The 18,386-nt window shown below is 29.3% G+C and overlaps 1 protein-coding gene across 2 annotated transcripts; it reads left to right on the top strand.

The window, feature by feature from the left end:
* Nucleotides 1-3,328: 3,328 nt before the first annotated feature.
* On the top strand, nt 3,329-16,912 carry LOC120249602 (MADS-box protein JOINTLESS-like). Of its 2 annotated transcripts, none has more exons than XM_039258170.1 (9): nt 3,329-3,483; nt 3,670-3,889; nt 11,090-11,168; nt 15,762-15,823; nt 15,890-15,989; nt 16,077-16,118; nt 16,201-16,242; nt 16,386-16,525; nt 16,645-16,912. In XM_039258170.1, exons 2-9 carry the CDS (start codon nt 3,708-3,710, stop codon nt 16,652-16,654), a joined length of 657 nt encoding a protein of 218 aa, XP_039114104.1. In that variant the 5' UTR covers nt 3,329-3,483; nt 3,670-3,707; the 3' UTR covers nt 16,655-16,912. The 2 variants fall into 2 exon arrangements, with proteins under 2 accessions (XP_039114104.1, XP_039114105.1); XM_039258171.1 differs by having other exon boundaries at nt 3,357-3,483; nt 3,675-3,889.
* The last annotated feature ends 1,474 nt before the right edge of the window (nt 16,913-18,386 follow it).

Raw genomic sequence — 18,386 nt, 5'->3', positions numbered from 1 at the left:
TTTTCTTACACTCCTCAGACTCTAACCCTTGGTTGAATTTGTGAGCTGATACTACCTGGTTAGATTTAGACATACAAATTATTAGATTTTACGATAAATATATTAAATAATAATTTATAGATTTAATTAAAAAATGAAAATAAAAATAAAAATAAAAACAAAACAAAATATAAAACCATCAAGTCTTGCGCCTGTCACGTTGTATAGTATCTTTCTTGAAAATGACATACTCCGCCCTTCCGCTAACCTCCAAATAAATAATTAAGATAGTCAAATCAATCATTCGCATTAAAAAAAACCATTTCCATTTTCCAAGTTAAGAGCTGGAGGGATCAAAGGTTGAGCATGCTTAGTCCTTACAAAGGAAAATCATTAAGCTTACTTTGTCCATCATAACATGAATATAAATATCACATACATAAATAAATAAATATATATATATATATTAATAGAAGGTTTTTTATAATAAAATATAATGTTAATCATTGTGTTAGGTCCGATGACGTGGATTGACATTATTTGACAAGTTAAATAGTGACATGGCAAGCAGAAAAGTGATGTGGCAATAATGACTCAACTAAAGAATAATAACTATGATGATGATGTGTCAAAACATTGATGTTGTGAAACTACAAAGGGTTAGATCAAGATGAAAATCATATTTAGAAGATATTTCTCTCAATTGAGTCATGTGATGATCAACTATTTTTAAAAAGTACATCAAGTCTAAATGATCTCTTCAAAAAAGGCAAGTTTATTTAAAGTATGTTTATTTATCTTTGGTAAGATCCGGGATAATAAATCATATTTTTGACAGAGATCTTTTTTAGAAAGATCTATATTAAAGAGAGAGATGAATATTCTATCATTGGCAAGAATAGAAGATCATAAAGATTGCATGGAAATTAGTTTAATGTGAAGCTATTTGAATACATAAACTAAGACAGGCAATGACAGACTTAGTTTGGTGTGAAGCTATTTGAAAACACAAACTAAGTTAGGCAAGTACAAGCCAATGAGATTATCAAGACCATATTTAGCAACACGATTTGAAGGAAGATCTTAGATCTAATTATGAGCGGAGCTATTCAATGAGACTAATCATATGTGGAGATTGATTGAAGATTATATAAGATATGATTGAAGATATTGAAGGTTAAACTTGGATGAAGATGAGATCAAGTTTAGTAATAATATTTCCACGAGTCAAACGAAGATCATCAAGGAAGACCAAACTTGGGTCAAGTTTGGAAAGAAGATCGGGAGATCTTCGGTGACCATCTTTGGTGAAATGGTTGCGCGTGACTTGGTGGGCACGCCTCTCGAGAAATGGTGACCTATTGAAGTGACGTGAGGAAGGAAGCATCTGCAGGCAGGAGGAGCATGGGTCGAGTCAAATGCTACAAGACGGGCTGAAGGAATCAGGAAGGTTAAAGGTCGCAAATTCGGGTGCATCTGGCTAGAACCCAGTCATGTTTAGTAAGGTGGGCAATGTTGCAACATCTAACTTTGGAAGGTGTCCAAGTTAGGAAGCCGCGGAGAATTCTAAAAGAGAAAGGTTTATTTGGACGTCGGTGCGTCTATATAAGAAATCCTGCTTGAAGATTTAGGATGAGCTACGGAGGGAGAGAACCTTTGGTGAGGGTTGAGAAGAGTAAGCATTGGTCAATCTTAAGGGGATATTCTTTGTCTTGAGAGAATGAGAGAGTGTTGTACTCTTTATTCTTAAGCCTCTTTTAGTGGATTGATTCTCCTGGCCTGGCCCCCAGATGTAGGCAAGGTAGTGCCAAACTGGGTTACCAATTTGCTTGTCTTCTTTCTCTTGCATGATTATGTGTGTGTGTCCAATCTCAAGTGAGTTCTTGAGTGAGCCTCCTTATCACACTACCCTCCGGGACTATCACATTGGATAACCCAAAGTACAACACAAGATTAAAATAAAAAGATTTGAATCCTTCTATCGACAATATTGCTCAATGTATTGTTTATGCACTATACATTTGGACTCACATGCTATTTATAAGTTCTGTTTATTGAGTCATGATGTGGGTCCCATGTGGGATGAATAATAATTTTACCTCTCCAGAGTTGTATAATAGTGTAATTTTTTTTAGAGGTCAGTAAACTATGTAACTGGTGTACTTCTGTACATATTTCATTTTTTTGATAATTTTTTAATTGGGAAACATTTGTTGCTTATTCAGTAATAATAATAATAATAATAATAATAAAAGTGGACCATTAATACTTTAATAGAAGTGTTTTGTTATAAAAATGAACTACTTAAGGTGATATGGAATAAATTTAAGTATTTTGTCAATTTTGACAACCCATTTTCATTAAAATCACGAGATGAACATGAAACTAGTGATTCCAAACCGCAAGCTCATAATTACGTAGATGGTTTGACGCCCAAACCACGAGCTTTGTTTTATATTTAAGGTTTTCAAAACATTACAATTTTGTGTACAATTAAAAAATTAATCAAAATTAATTATTATTTTTTAAAATAAATCTGCCTAAATATATTGGACTTCCACATTCATGCTTGTAAAAAGACTCTTCTAACCATACTTTTTTTTTAATAATATTATTAGAAAACCCATCATCTAGAGTCATTTATAGCTTAAATGTAAGAATGCTTACCGTAACTATTAAATTAGTTTCATATGACTATAATTTATTAATAAACAGTATTAAATAATGTAAAATAATATTAAACAATAAAACACAATAATTATATATTATAAATTTTATAAAATATTTATATAAATAATAATTATTATATTATTATCCAATAGCTGTAAATAACTATCTCTTATAAACAGTGCATCGGTATGACTTAAACCCTAAAATTTTTTAAATATATTAAACATTAATATGTGTGATGTTTAGTCGGTGAACCATCAAAGAATCATCTCACCAACTGGGATAATATTTTATTTTATTAATATTAATTAAATCAAAATATAAACGACGCATATGTTCTATAAATAATTTTTTTTTATAAAAAAAAAACTCCCACCAACCAAATAACGACAGCACAAAACGCATACGCAATATTTGAGCAACCAAATTCCGACACCTCAAATCTAATAATTCGTCCAATCAAAAGAAGTGAGCCACAAATTACATCTACATCCATCAACATCCATTCTTATCCATTTTGAATCTCTGAGATCATGGGGCCCATGTCATCGTACGGGAAAGCAAGAAAAGCAAAGGGGGCCCACAAAGATGGTTAGGAAATTGAAAGATCTGTGGCACAAAGATAAAGCACCAATGAAATGGAAGACGCAAAAGAGGCATCAATAAAAAGAATAAAAGATTAAACAAAAGGTAATCCTCCAATAGAAAGATATGTACACAGGACACTCAGACAAACACCAAACAAAAAAACAATAAAAGTACATAAAAGACCTCCTCCCGGCCATTACTTCATCACCTCTCAAGCAACCCCAAATTAGATCTCAACATAAACAGGTACTTTCAATTCATCTTTCCTTTTATGTTGTTCACTTGTTCTTCCCACTCTTCAATATTGTTCTTTTTTTCTTGTTTTTTTTTTGTGGGCATATATATATATATATCTTGTTATATATGAAAGATTTTATTGAAGTATTGTCTTGTCTTGTTCTTAATAAATTTGTGGACGCTGAACTGTTGAAGAGAAGGGGGTTGATTGATAGAGTGTGTCAGAGTGATCAATGGCAAGAGAAAAGATAAAGATACGGAAGATAGACAATGCAACAGCCAGGCAAGTGACGTTTTCCAAGCGGAGGAGAGGGTTGTTCAAGAAGGCACAGGAGCTCGCCATTTTGTGTGACGTTGACGTTGGCCTTATCATCTTCTCCCCCTCTGGAAAGCTCTTTGAATACGCCAGCTCAAGGTATAGTTTAGTTTTATATATTTGTTTGATAATAAACCTCTAGTTTAAGATTGATCAGAAGATTAAGAAAAAATGTATTTTGATATTGTCATGCATGCATGCTCTTCTGGTTTTGGTTTATGGTTTTGTCTATCTTAAGTAGTACTTCTTGTTCTTAAACTTGGTGATCGAACTTTTATGTTTGAATTTCTTTTGTTGTGTATATTTGCGTGGTTTCTGATTGCCTGATGAGTGAGTGTTTTACATTGGAGAACTAGCTAGTTTGGGGATCAATAGAGTTCATCATTTGTTTATATCGAGAAAACTTTCTCTCACTGTATTTCTTTCAACTTTTTTCTGTTAATTCCATCTCCTGTTGTTATGAAATATTTGCTCATAATATATTATAAACAGTTCTATTAATTCTTTACCAACTGTTTTAGCAGTAATCTTTCGTGACTTCTTTGAGTGAGAAAGATGTCCATTAGTTCATGTGGATTCGACTTAGTATACCATAAAAGGAAAAGGAGAATATTTCTTTCATGAGCAACAACGTGTCTTGTGTGTATGTGTGTGTTTATGTGTTGTGTTTTGCAAATTGTCAATTTCCTCATTTAATCTTAATTGTTGTAGAAATATGCGACTTCGAAGCATATTAGTAGACAATATCTTTAAAGTGTTATTTGTCCTCACTATCAAAAGTTTGTTGCAAAGTTTCGCACAAACCAACTCTATAGATAAAACATACCATAATTATCTTATCACTAAATAACTATTCTAAACATTATCTTAATAACTTAGAGCTGATTTGAGAGAGTTAGTGTAAGTAAATGAAACTTCTCATGCAGGAGGTTCAAAGTTCGACTTTCTTCCAATGCATGATTAAGGAATAGTCGGTAATAAAAAAAATATGTGATTAGGGTGGTTTGTACATATTATCACAAAAATATTAAAAAAAAAAATCAATGCATATTTTTATAACTAATGAAGGTTGTTTAATTAAAGGTGATTTTCTTGAAATAGCACCTATCCATTTAAATGGTAACAACCACAAAATGCATTGATTCATATTCATTTTTCTCAAAAGTTATAATTTTAGAAAAACGGACTAATTTTGTTCCATTAAGGGGTTATTTAGTTAGTGGTAATATTAACTCCGAAATGTGAATTAGGTAATTTTACAATATTATGTTTGGTTGTTTAAGATGGAAATATCATATTTTCGGAATATGATAACTTGACCAGCATTATCAGGAATGTGACTACCGTTTGAAAAAAATGATAATATCACATTTTTGAGAATGTGACTTTTTTTTTCCTATTATACCCTAGAAGTTTAATATAATTTCTAAAATACTAACTTTTAAAATAAAAAAAATTAAATTTTTTGTTGGAGATAAAAAAAAATATTTGGGATTAAATCTTTTTTAAAATTTTAGATGATTAAATTGGGGGGGAAAATTATATTTTGTTAAAATAATTAAGTTTATTAAGTTTGATTTAATTATTTTTTTTAAATTAATTAGTTAAAATTTATTAATATTAATGTTTATTTTTTGAATAATAAAAAAATATTTTATATTAATTAAATTTTATATTTGCATTAATACATGTTATATACTTTAATCTAGCTTTTTGACACCTATTAAATTAATGTCTTTTTGTAAAATGATAATTGGTCTTATAAAATTCCTGCATAATCAATATGTTAATGTTACATTCTAACCACATTATTATTTTGTTAACCAAACAAAAAATAAGCATATTCCAATCAATATAATTTAAGAATTACATTCTTAGTAATTATATTTCCGACAGTAATATAAGATTCCGCAAACCCAATAACCCCTAAATGTATTAACATCAATCACACCCTTATCTATAGAATTATATGTACATACTAATATTACAAATTGATAAGAGAAATGATCTCACGGGCACGGTTCCGTGGTAGTTATGACGGAACCAAGATGTGGCACGTTCTCACCAGTTGGATTGCCTCAATTTAGTGATTTTTAAAACAAAGGTAACAATTTTTTAATGTAATTACCAACCTATTTCTATATTATATAATAAATAAAAAAAACAAAATTTATAAACCTATGGCTTAGAATGAGCCACATTTTGGTTCTGTGGTAGTTACTATGGAATCGAGTCCACTAAATTATTTTTCAATGGGATAATCCTCGATTTAGTATATAATTTAATGTTAACCCATTGAATTTATGCATAGTTTAAGGTATCTTGTGATTAACCTTTCAACTTTTGTAGATGCTTCAAAGTCTTGCCGAGATATTTGATTTAGGGAATGAATGAAAATGGAAATGAAAGGAATTTAAATGGCAATGGAAATTAGAGTATTGAAATGAATATTATATTTTGATAGAAACATTTAGAATTGAGATGTGGTAAAATTACTTTCCCATAATACAAATAATTGACATTAATGTATATATAGTGTTCGGATATATTTATTAATAAATACATTGCTGCATATAAAATATTTTGAATAGCGTTACTCACTTTTAATTATGATAATTAGATGTTTAAATTACATTATTCTCATTTATAAATATTTATTGTAATTATTATAATTAATTATTTAAATTTTTGATTTGTATTTAATTTAACTTGGGCAAATAGCCATTTTGTAGTGCACTCCTCCCAGTTCCCACAATGCAGCATGTTATACCCAAACGTGGGAATAAAAGGATGTGATTTCCATTCCCACAATCCAAACATGCAGTTCAAGTTTTCTTTAGACTCTTCTATTGTATACATATAAAATGCACTTCATTTAGAGTTTATCCTCCCATATATTTCACACCAAAATATTAAATACATACTCACTTTCCTGAAATGTATTTATAAATTATTTTAACTTATATTTAAAATAATTACCTATTATTTTAAATAGATTTTGACTAGTGTATAACTGGATTGTGATTACTAGCGATTTAATCTTGTAAAAGGTTTTAAACGTGTTCTACTAAATGTGATTTTTATCGTGTCCAAAGTCCTTTGTTATTATATGTACAAAATTATTTTTTGAATTAAATTATATAACTATTATAATTCTATTTGATATCGATTATATGACATTTTCATTTATTAACTTATATGTCTGTATTTTTCACTATAAATTTTATTGTGTGCTTTGGATACAATAGCCTTAGTATCACAATGCACGGAAATGGATAGAATTGGTTGTGGCCGGCCACGGCACAATGCTATATATCGAATAAAAGGTTTCTAAGTTATTCCATCATTATGTGTCCTGTTGAGGTAGTGCTAGAAATTCATATTCTGTAAAGGAATGTGAAATGCATGATTGTTTCATAGAGGCCTATTATATTGCTTCTCCTCTAGGGTAAATTAAGATCCAATTGGATGTTAATTTATTATCGCAAATACTAATTATCAAACTAGAGTTAGTAGTTCTTTCCAATATTGTTGAAAAAGTTATTATAAAATAAACCCAAATCAATTGTTCTTTTTAAGCAGCCAAAGACACTACTTACAATTTCCAATTATAAAAGCTCATAGGCTCATATTACTATATATAGTAAATTAAAGAAAGTTTGCTAGCTACAAATACTTTATTTGATCGATTATGCATGTTCAAATGTTCAAACGTATTAATTAAGACCTCCCGCTATATATGAGGTTTATTCAAAGCATAACCCCTCCTATGTTTTTTATTATTTAATTTTTAAACTAGTATCAACTTCATTTAAATCTTTTATTTTGAATTTTAATGTTAAATACTTCTTATTCTCTAACATGCCTTTTATATTTCAAACATAAGTAGATGATTTACAATGACGTATGATCACAATGTATACATTAATTAGTAAATTTAAAATGTACACGTGGTGGCTCTATGTTGGAACTAGTGATAAAATCACACTATTAAATATTTTATATGGTTATTTTAACACTTGTTTATACCACCTAATGTCCTAATTAATTTACAAACCTTAGTTTCATTTTCATGCATTATGAAACCTCTAAGTTATTCCTATACATTTTCTTATTCGGAGCGATGATTATTTAAAAATGTTTCTTTGACAAGATGATTATACAAATTAGAGATTGAGGCTAAGTCCACAAGAACTCGAATAAATGTTATTCTAGTTATTGGATCATAAGTATCAAAACAACCTCTGCCATATTTAATTTTGTGAAAACTCTTTAACAACTAATGTTGCTTTGCAAGCTTAACTTGGATAATCATTGTTAAATCTTTTCATAAACACCCATTTACTACCAATGGGTTTCTGACTTTGAGGCAAGTTTTACTAAGATCCAACCATTATTAAGTAATAGTGAAATAATTTCATCATTTGTAACCACTTTCGAAAGAGCAGTTTATTAGCAAATAGGCATTTGATTTAATAGAGCATTTTTATTTTCATCTATAAGCCAAACTATAGCTTGGGCTTAAAAGATATGAAATTAGATTTCAAATTCTTTTTCCCCCCGATTATTTGACTTCGAGGTGCAGGAGAACTAAAAATAATTCTAGTCCATTGATTAGTCATCGCAACAGAATGCGGATCGTCTTCTCTTTTTGGATTTTTAACAACAATTTTAAAAATTTTAAACTTGTCAAATACTTGATCCATAAATGGCCTTGACAAGTCATCTATAGAATTAACGAAATATTTTTGTTTTTCAATTTATATCTTTGTTTGTTTAATTTCAGTCTGATATATCAAAAATTTTCTTTATGATTTTCTCTTGAATTCAAAATACTTTGCCGGTAAAATATGATCTATCATAGTAAACTCAAAATACTGTGCTGGTGGGCTGACTGTTGGCACCCTTTGCTGGTGCTTTGTTTGCTTGTGTTTTTTCTTCTTAATATTTATAGAAACTCTCTGAAGTAAAATCTTCTATGAAATGAATTTTTGTTATAATTATTTTAACTTGAGGAAAGTAGAACATATTACCCCAACTTGTAAGGTTTTAGAAACTTCTACTCTGAGATCTCGAAATTATTTATTAGGATTTGCAAGTTAAGAACTTGACTTATGACTAAAATATGATCTATTATAGTAAACTCAAAATACTTTAGAGTAAGGAATTTATCCTCTCTTTGTTTTTAAGACTTCTATTTCTCTTTAAGGGCTTTCAATATTTCTTTTTATGACTTGATTAAGAGTATACATATTTGAAAGAATGTTCTATATATATATATATATCCTTCTTAAAACATATTAATCTTCTTCACATTGTTTTTGCTCCTATTAATTGCCTCAATATTATCGTCATTTAACATATGAGGTTGGTCCTCTCAAATCTATCCTCCTTCGTAAATTCTTGATTCATCACTTTGAAAGTCCCATTGCTTCTTGAATCCTCACAATTGTAGTGGAATAGTGTTAGAAGTATTCAACTAATTTTGTGTGTATCATAGACATTATCTTTAAGGTGCTATTTGCTCCCACTGTGAATTGTTTGCTAAAGGGCTTCTGGCATATCTCCTCAAGGATATAACAAAGGCATCAGCCAACGACCTTCGGGTTTATTGGTACACGGGTCGCCGATAGAGCTCTCACCGAGTGATGAGAGTTCGATTCTCGGCTGAGGGCACATTTCTGGGAGTTGTGAATAGTGGTTGTGTACGGGTGGTTCCAGCGCCCACGTGAGCGCGGCCCCGTCCCCACTTGTTTCACCGAGGCTTGTGCACGTCTCTGGGTCTCTAGTGGGTTCGCCCCGCTTCTCTTTCCCAACAAAGGCATCAAATCTATCTAGAATGATTCTAAAAGTCTCCTTAAAAAATTTGATAGGAACTAAACGTTTTGTAATAAGGAAGTATGATAAAGGAAAATAATATTTTTTTTGTATTGTTCAATCCAGTATAACAAAGGCATCAAATCTATATTTAAAAGAAATGAAGAGTTGATTGTAAAAGAAGTGAATTTTCTGCCATGGCAATTATTCACTTGCATAGTTGCGACCAAAAGAAACTATTCTTGGTTCAAGACATCTATTCACACCAATGGTCAAAACAAATAAAACGCATTGATTCACATGCACATTTTCTTAAGAGGCATGGCTTAAGAAAAGTCGTATTAATTCATTAGCATCGTCCTTATTCTATTAGATATATATAATAATATCATCACACATATATATGGCTATATATGCATCCCTTTCACAAAAATTATATATATTAGTTAAATCTTTTTGTGATAAAATTAAAGAGAATTCTTATGCTTTATACTGTCATGCTATATGCCCTTGTATTCATTTGTTCTTAAAACTTACAACAAAATTTTTTCACATAATATTACTGGTGATTGTAAGTTTTGTAACTACTAGAGTAAGTAATATATGGATTGGTTAATTTTGTAACTATAGATTCTAATATGTAAATTTGGATCTCTTATTTGTTAGCTTAAGCTTATGGACTAAATTGGGCTTGAATAATATATTTTAATGTTTAATCTACATAAACATAGGCCTAATCTTCTCCTCTCTTTCACCCATGGCTCCATTTTCAAATGGACTGTGATTATCTATTTGATTTATTTGCATATAAAACGGTAATGAAATTTGGTTTTGTGTTTTAATAAATTTGAAGTTTTTTTTTTCAAAAAAAAATGATTTTGTTACTTGCAATAGGGTTATTTAAAAAGACTATAGCACATATTAAGTTTTTTTTCCTTAAGTCGAGTAGAATACCTTTTCTTTTCTTCAAATCATGAACATCTTTTGAGTCATATTTTTACCATCTATTTTTACGAATAATTTTGAAAAATATTTAAATTTGAGGTTGATCTACACCATGAGTTTAAGGAATGTCAAAATATATTTTATTATATTAAAAAAGATGGAAGTATCGACTTGTAATATTTTTTGTTTGATACTTAATTATCTTTCCCTCTCATCCTCCTCTTTTTCACCCATCTCACATGGATGGTAATTATTTTTTTAATTTTCATGATTTGGTTTGATCTTATATGGCATCAGAGATAAGAGTTTTTTACTATGTGACTAGTCTTTTAATACACCAATTAAACAGGCATATATATTAATGAAATTAACTAATTGTCCCATATAAATTAACTTAGTAAATATAGATGGAAATATATATATATGAATATTGATTTCTCATCAAGGTGTTGTTACTCCATATAAAATAAAATATTAATAGTAATTCTTATTTAATGTGTTTAACCTTGCTCTTTTTTCATTCATGTATTGATGAAGCATGTGCGAGATTCTTCATAAACATAGTACACATGCTGAAGACCCTTTGAAGCCAAGCCAACAAGCTCTTGACTTTCTTGTGAGCCACTTCTACCATTACTTGTTTATATTATCATAAGCTTAATTTGATTTATCTGAATGTTCATTCATTTGGTCCCTACAGTCATTTGTATAGGATTTTATAAATCTGCTAATTCTCATAATTAATATATATATATATATATATATTAATTACTCATTAATGTTTGACTTGTTTCACATGAGCTTGACTTCACCTTCTTCATTTCATGAATCTATATATAGTTTTCATAGAATCTTACATGACGGAAACATAGGTGTTTTTTTTAATTTTTAACAAAGCCAATAAGCGTGATTAGTCAAGGGCTGAACAGGAAGATAGTGATCCACCAATTATAGTAGTTTACAGAACTCTTAGGGATAAATCCTCTTTGCCATGCGACCTTGCAAAAGGGGAAAAGTGTTCCTCACACAGACCTCCTATAGGGGCCCTATGCATTGTGAGTTGAGAAACTCAAACTCGAGACCCCTGAATCATAAAGCACAGTATGTGGGTACCGCTAGGCTATGCCCCAACTCTTGTAACATAGTTTTTCATTCGTAAAAATTTGTATATTTGATTTGAAGCTTTATCTTTTAAGTTCAAATTTTATCGGAACTCAAATATTGTTCACTCCTCAGTCAATGAGATTGTGGTAGTTCTGTAGGTTTCCCATACATGCACTTACATGTCCTTTGTTTGATGAACACTTGGATCAATTAACTACTAAGATATAAGTTTCTATTAGGCTGCATGAAGTAAAAAAGAAATCCTTAATAGTTATTTCTACAAATTAAACTTACTAATTTAGTAAGATATATAACTAATTAACATATATTGGTTTCTAAGGTTTTGATCAGTGTTGTTAGAACAAATGTGCAAATTCATATTATATGTGAGATCTTTGTATACTCAAAACTTGTGTATTTTAAATGCTGAAAGTGATTTCGAAATTAAATTCAGTGAGCCACCAAAGACCGTCTCGTACATACATCTAATGTTAGCTACATTGTCCATTTTGTTGCTAATTTAGTCTGATAGTTTTCCTTAAGATTAATAAGAATTTATCCTTAATCATACCCAAAAACCCATATCGAATAGTGTGATTGTGGACCATTGTCCCTGAATTTGTTCAAATTCAATATTCTTGCATGAATTGATTGTTGATGCATATATATATATAAAAGTTATGAAACAATGTTAAAAAATTTGATAGAGTAAAATAACTATATATTCAAATAATTTTTATTAGATAGATAATATCTCAAAATAAAGATACATACATCCATCTACCATAATAGATTATGCTCGGCATTTAAAGACTATTAGCAATACTTCCGATTTATGTTGTTCTTTCCTCGATGGCCAAAGTATTAAAAAAATGATAGATTGGACATCCTTGGTGTTAGGTTGTGTATGATCTTTCCATCACAAGATTAATTCCAGTTTAAGAATTTATAGAAAAGAACTAAGGTTGATTTTTAAATAAATTTAGTGCGTACATTTCATTTTATTAAAAGGATTAACAATCATCAATTCATTAATAATGTGTTAAATAATTAATTATTCCATTCCACTAGTTGGCAACACAAGAACTGAATTGACGTAATACAACTTTAATAGCATAGAGATAAATTCTTTATTCTCAAAATAAATATGAAAATTTTCAACCATAAACCCTTTGACACTACTTTTCAAGAGGAGTAGTAATTAAAGTAATGCATTTCTATAAAAGATGGTTCTAATGCCAAAGGTATTTATATATTAATTTGAGAGGGATAATAAAGCCAACAAAATCTTAATCAAAGTAACCAACAACATTCAAATTGTTAAAACATGAGCATGTAGTCCATCTTTCTTATAATCTAAAATTACTATAATATCTCTCCATAACACTCCAATAATTGAATGCAATACAAATCTTGGGCAGACCTACATATACATAAGGCTTCTAAAAACTTAAGCATATGGAATGTTCTCTAACTGTACATTCTCTTCTAAAACATATCACTATTTATAATAGATTATTCACTAGGTAACCTTTTATCTGAAATCTCCTATGGGCTTTATTGAAATAGATATCTTTAGACAAAACTATAGTGCCTCAAGATATGTGTGTATAAATCATAATGTCTATGACATAACAAACCTCAAATTTATCATTTGAATCAAAATTCTTAGAGCATAATTACTTCATCTAATTTGCAAACCATATGTTATTGTTTGCAAACACATATCTTCTGCCAATATATTACTATATATATATATATATATTCACCGACCTTGAGCTACATACATGATACATAATACTCTCTACAAAGTAAATATATAAAATTATACCACTAATAGGAGTTTTTTTTAGTAATTGTGCTGATTTCTTAATTATATGCAGCAGTAACCTTACCTTCACTAAATAAGAATTGTTGAAGTTATGTACCTCTTTCTCAAAATCTTTATTGAAAAGGATTTTTTAACATTTATTTAATGTAACTCTAAATTAAAATAAGCATCAAATTCCACAATAATATGAATATAGTTCTTAGGAAAAAAACCATGATAAATTCTCTTACAATCTATTCTTTCCATTTGAGAGATCCTTGATAACTGGTATTACTTTATATCGCTTAATGTTCCTAATGAGTCTTCTTTGTTTTCCAAACAAAGAAACCTGTTCCTTAAGATTTCAAAAACTATTACATGTCATAGAGTTGATCTCATATTTCATGGTTTTATATAGATTTACTTTAATTAATGCTTATGAAAACATTTCAAAATTACATTTGACCCATAAATTATAGATGCACAATATAATTATTAGTTAGCATTGGTTTTTTTTAATTTAACTGTTTGCATCACCATAATTTTGATGAGATTGTTGCTTAACAAATTAAGCAACAATTTCTCCTACATTATTATTAGTATGACTTGAATCCGTAATGATTTATTATTCAATATTTATCCTAACATTATAGATGTTAACTATAACTACCCATTTTATCCTTACATGTGCTAGCTACAGAGAATTTTAAAAAAAACTATATATTAATTGTATAATACAGTTCATGGTAGAACAATGCACAAGGAAAACTATATTAACTTAAACTCATGACATTAAATTGAGCCTTTATTCTTGATTTTAATGATGTTCTATCTTATACCTTTAATAATAATAAACTTTGTTGTGATGACCTTTGGGTGGCCTTGGCCCACCAAAGGTTGAAAAATTTTCCCACTTAAATATATATGTTATGTATATATTTATACTTAAAATGTTTAAATTCACCCATCCGGCCATTCCCCCCTCTTCCCTAATGTTTTTGTTATTTATAGGCTTTTTGGCCCCCTAGACCATGTTCACACTCAGGAATTGAGCCACGCGTATTGTTAGATATGGGATGTTGATAAATTTTATTCTCAACCGATTAAATCACTCATAATACTCATATAAAGCTATATATTCGTTATTATCATTTTGGGAAGTGGTCTGAAGTGAAAAATGGAGGAATAGACACTTCTTTGAAATGATTTTCCTTGAAGTGATTAGGAGTTAATATTACTTCCACTGTCACTTCCACTATTTATGGTTTTTATTTTATAGAAAATGAAATAAATCCTCAACAGGGAGAAAGTGTGAGGAAATGGGGTTATATAAAATTTTACTTCCCTCATTTTTGTAAAAAAAATACTGAAATAGGTTTAGTTTAAAATCCAAAAAATACTAAAATGGAGAAAATGACACTTCCTCCGCTTTATAGCAAATGAGCATATAAAATGGGGAAATTAATCAGTCCACTTCAATGGTTCTCCACTACTTCCTACAAATGAACGGTCACTTAAAATACATTTAATTGTTATAAGAAATTATCTAAATTAAAACTATTATAAATAAAATAATAATGTTTATAAAACAAAAAGTTGAGATAAAGAAATAAATCGATATACTCACTAATGTAGATTATACTTAAAAATATAAACTAAATGTCATTATAATCCGCATGTGGGCTAGGATAGAAATACACAATACATTATATTTATTGATAAAATTAGTGAATAGCTAAAATTTCTTAATACATATGAACAACTCAAGAAATAAAACTTATTCATAGTTTTATCCTACTTAACTTGATAATATAATAAAATCCATTTTTATGGACAAAATCATTATATTAGTTATAATTAATTACTATATCATTTACATAGGATGCAATCACGCAAACACTCTTCATATATGATTTTTAATAGTTATCTAATAGTTATCGATGCCGTACCTACTTTATAACTATCAAAATAGATACGCAGACGTATAAACAATGTTTATTAGTTATACACGAAAAATAAATCAATTTAATTAACTTCACTTTAGATTCTAAAGTAGATCAATTTATAAATAAACTACTAACGACTAAAATTTTTGATAAAGTTATATGTTGCAATTGTTTTAAATCAAAATCAAAATTATTTAGAAGCTAAGCTACATATAATTTAGGTTAACACACAAAGCAAATAATACACCGAACAAGCTCCTGTACTAATTTCTTCCTCAAATGAGTTAACTTTAACATTATTTTCATTTCATTTCATTTCATTTCATTTGATTTCATTTCATTCTTTTAGACAGGCAATGGTCCCGATGCGGGTTTGAAGAAAGAATATGCTGATAAAATGCGTCAGTTAAGGTTAGTTTTTCCACATAATTTTCGTTTATTTAATTAAGCACGAGCTGATGTTTTGAACCATTGCAGACAAATGAGAGGAGAAGACCTGCAAGGACTAACTTTAGAGGAGTTAATGCATCTTGAGAGAACAATTGATGTTGGATTAACTCGTGTGCTACAAACGAAGGTATATGCCTGTACGCATTTTGCATTATTCAAGTTAGTGATCATCTAATAACTCCAACAACTATTTGCAATGTCAAACTGCTTTTAGGAACAACAAATAATGGAACAGTTAAACAGACTTCAGCAAAAGGTAACAAATATAATTTCCGGTTAATGTTTTCACTTGTATATATTACAGAATCTTTGTGTATTAATTGCTTGCCATATTGAAGGGAATGCAACTCCTGGAGGACAATCAGAAGCTAAAAGAAAAGGTTAACATTTCCTTTTTATGTGTTTGTTTCAATTATATGCATATATATGTATATTATGAGTTTGCATGAATGAATATTGCCTGCATGCATTCTTGTGGGGGAAAAAAAATGTTTTGTGACATCGAGTTTGAAGAATTAAACAGGTGGAGGGGATGTGCATGACTGAGAAGCAGGCTTTGATTGATCATGAACCAGTGAATGGCTCACATGAAGATGGCCAATGTTCCTCTGATTCAGTTCCACAACATTGTGATCACACTTCTGATACATCACTTAAACTTGGGTAAGAGCTTTTCAATCATTGGTAGCTCTTTTTGCTTTAATTATATAGAACTAGCAAGAATAGAGTTTTTGAAAAAATAAAAAATTATCACTTAATGAATTCACTTGTTCATTATGAAGCCTACCATGATTCAACTGGAAGTGAAGAAGCATATATGGCCATGATGGTGGGAGTGGCATCCATATCCTTTAAAAGTAATTACTGCATATGATGTCTGGTTTTTTAGTAGTGAAATGACTTAAGTGGTACTCCATTTATCTGCAATTTGAAGCATGTTTCATTGGTTGAGGACAAAGTGGGCATCACTGTTGCCACAAAACATCTCTGTCGGAGAATTTATGACCCTTTGATATAAGTGAAACTATTGGTACCAGAGCGTTGAATTAATGGCTCTTGTTTTTGTTTTTATTTATTTATCTAATAATTTTTAACAAGCGTGAATGGGTCATAATTTCTTGATTGTGAAGTTTGCTAAATATCACTTTTTAAAGTGAAATTGTAGCTGTGTTTGGTTGCGGGTCATCTCATTGATTAGTGAAAGCCATTTTCATACATGAATAAAATTGGTCTCCCTATATAAAAAAAAAAATAATGTGAAATATTTTAAATGTTCTGAGTTTAATACAGTAGTGATAATAGATCTTTAATTATTATTTTAATTTTAGTACCCAAAACTATATCATTAGTTGAAGACGTACAAAACTTGATATTTAATTTTCAGTGTAGGCTCCATGATTAATTTATGCTTGTCATATATATTAAAAAAATTAATAAATCCATAACGGTTGAATTAGAGAGACATTAAAGTAAATATTTATTAATCTAGGTTTTTATCTTATTTGTTTTAATATTTAATTTAGTCATAACCAAATCAAATTCACTTAATGTTTTTAGCTTACATTTATTGGGACGTTAATTAGGATTGGTTAAATTATTCTGTTTTTGTTTGTATAAATATTTGAAATGCATTAATAGGTTATAGGTGTCTTTTACAAAATAACTAATAATCTCACATTAATTAATTTAATAATATATGAATATAAATATACAAGGATGCCAGTCTCTTATGGTTTTGAGCGGAATCGAAGACAAATCACCTTTATATTACAAAAATAGTTAACTCTTTCTGTTATTAAATGAAAAGTTAAAGAATTAATTTTTTCATAATATTGCTTATTTACGGTTTCCATCACAATGGTCAAATGATTAGAGTATTTCACTCTCTTGTAACTTGTAGGAAGTCTATGATTTGAGTCTGATTAAATTGGATGCATTTGTATGGTTACTTATTTATATTATAATATATATATATAGAAGATGTGAACTGTGGATGTTCTACATTTGTAGAACGTCTGCAGTTGAGTATAGTAACAATTAGGTAGTTATAATTGGTGTTTATTAGGGTTTAATAAGATTCATTAGTTTTAGTTTTTGGTTTTTTTTAATAATTTCTGTAGGTCTAGTAGAAATAAAGTTAAACGGTTGAAATTTGGATTCAGATCAAATCATAGTGATACCGTTCATCATTAATAGTGCACAACCGTTAGATTGAAATCTAACGACTGATACAAACGTCTGTAAATTCAAAATTTATGGACGTTCGTAGATGATGGATGCTCCTATATATATATATATATATATATAAGCATTGCTTATTTACGGTAAATATGATTATCAGAATTTTGTTAATTTAAATGAATTCTCAATAATCATACATCAATTAATGTTGCAAAACATAAATATGAATGTATAAGTTTAGGAGATGTTTAGGCTATATATATAGAGGACCGGACGTTCACTGATAACTTTGTGACGTCACTCTATCAGCCATTGGATTTGAATCCAATGTTTTTCGATCATC

The sequence above is a fragment of the Dioscorea cayenensis genome, chromosome 19 (genome assembly GCF_009730915.1).
Source record: "Dioscorea cayenensis subsp. rotundata cultivar TDr96_F1 chromosome 19, TDr96_F1_v2_PseudoChromosome.rev07_lg8_w22 25.fasta, whole genome shotgun sequence".
Classification (NCBI taxonomy): Eukaryota; Viridiplantae; Streptophyta; class Magnoliopsida; order Dioscoreales; family Dioscoreaceae; genus Dioscorea; species Dioscorea cayenensis.
Note: the sequence above shows the minus strand (reverse complement) of the source record. Positions and strands in the feature narration are given on the sequence as shown.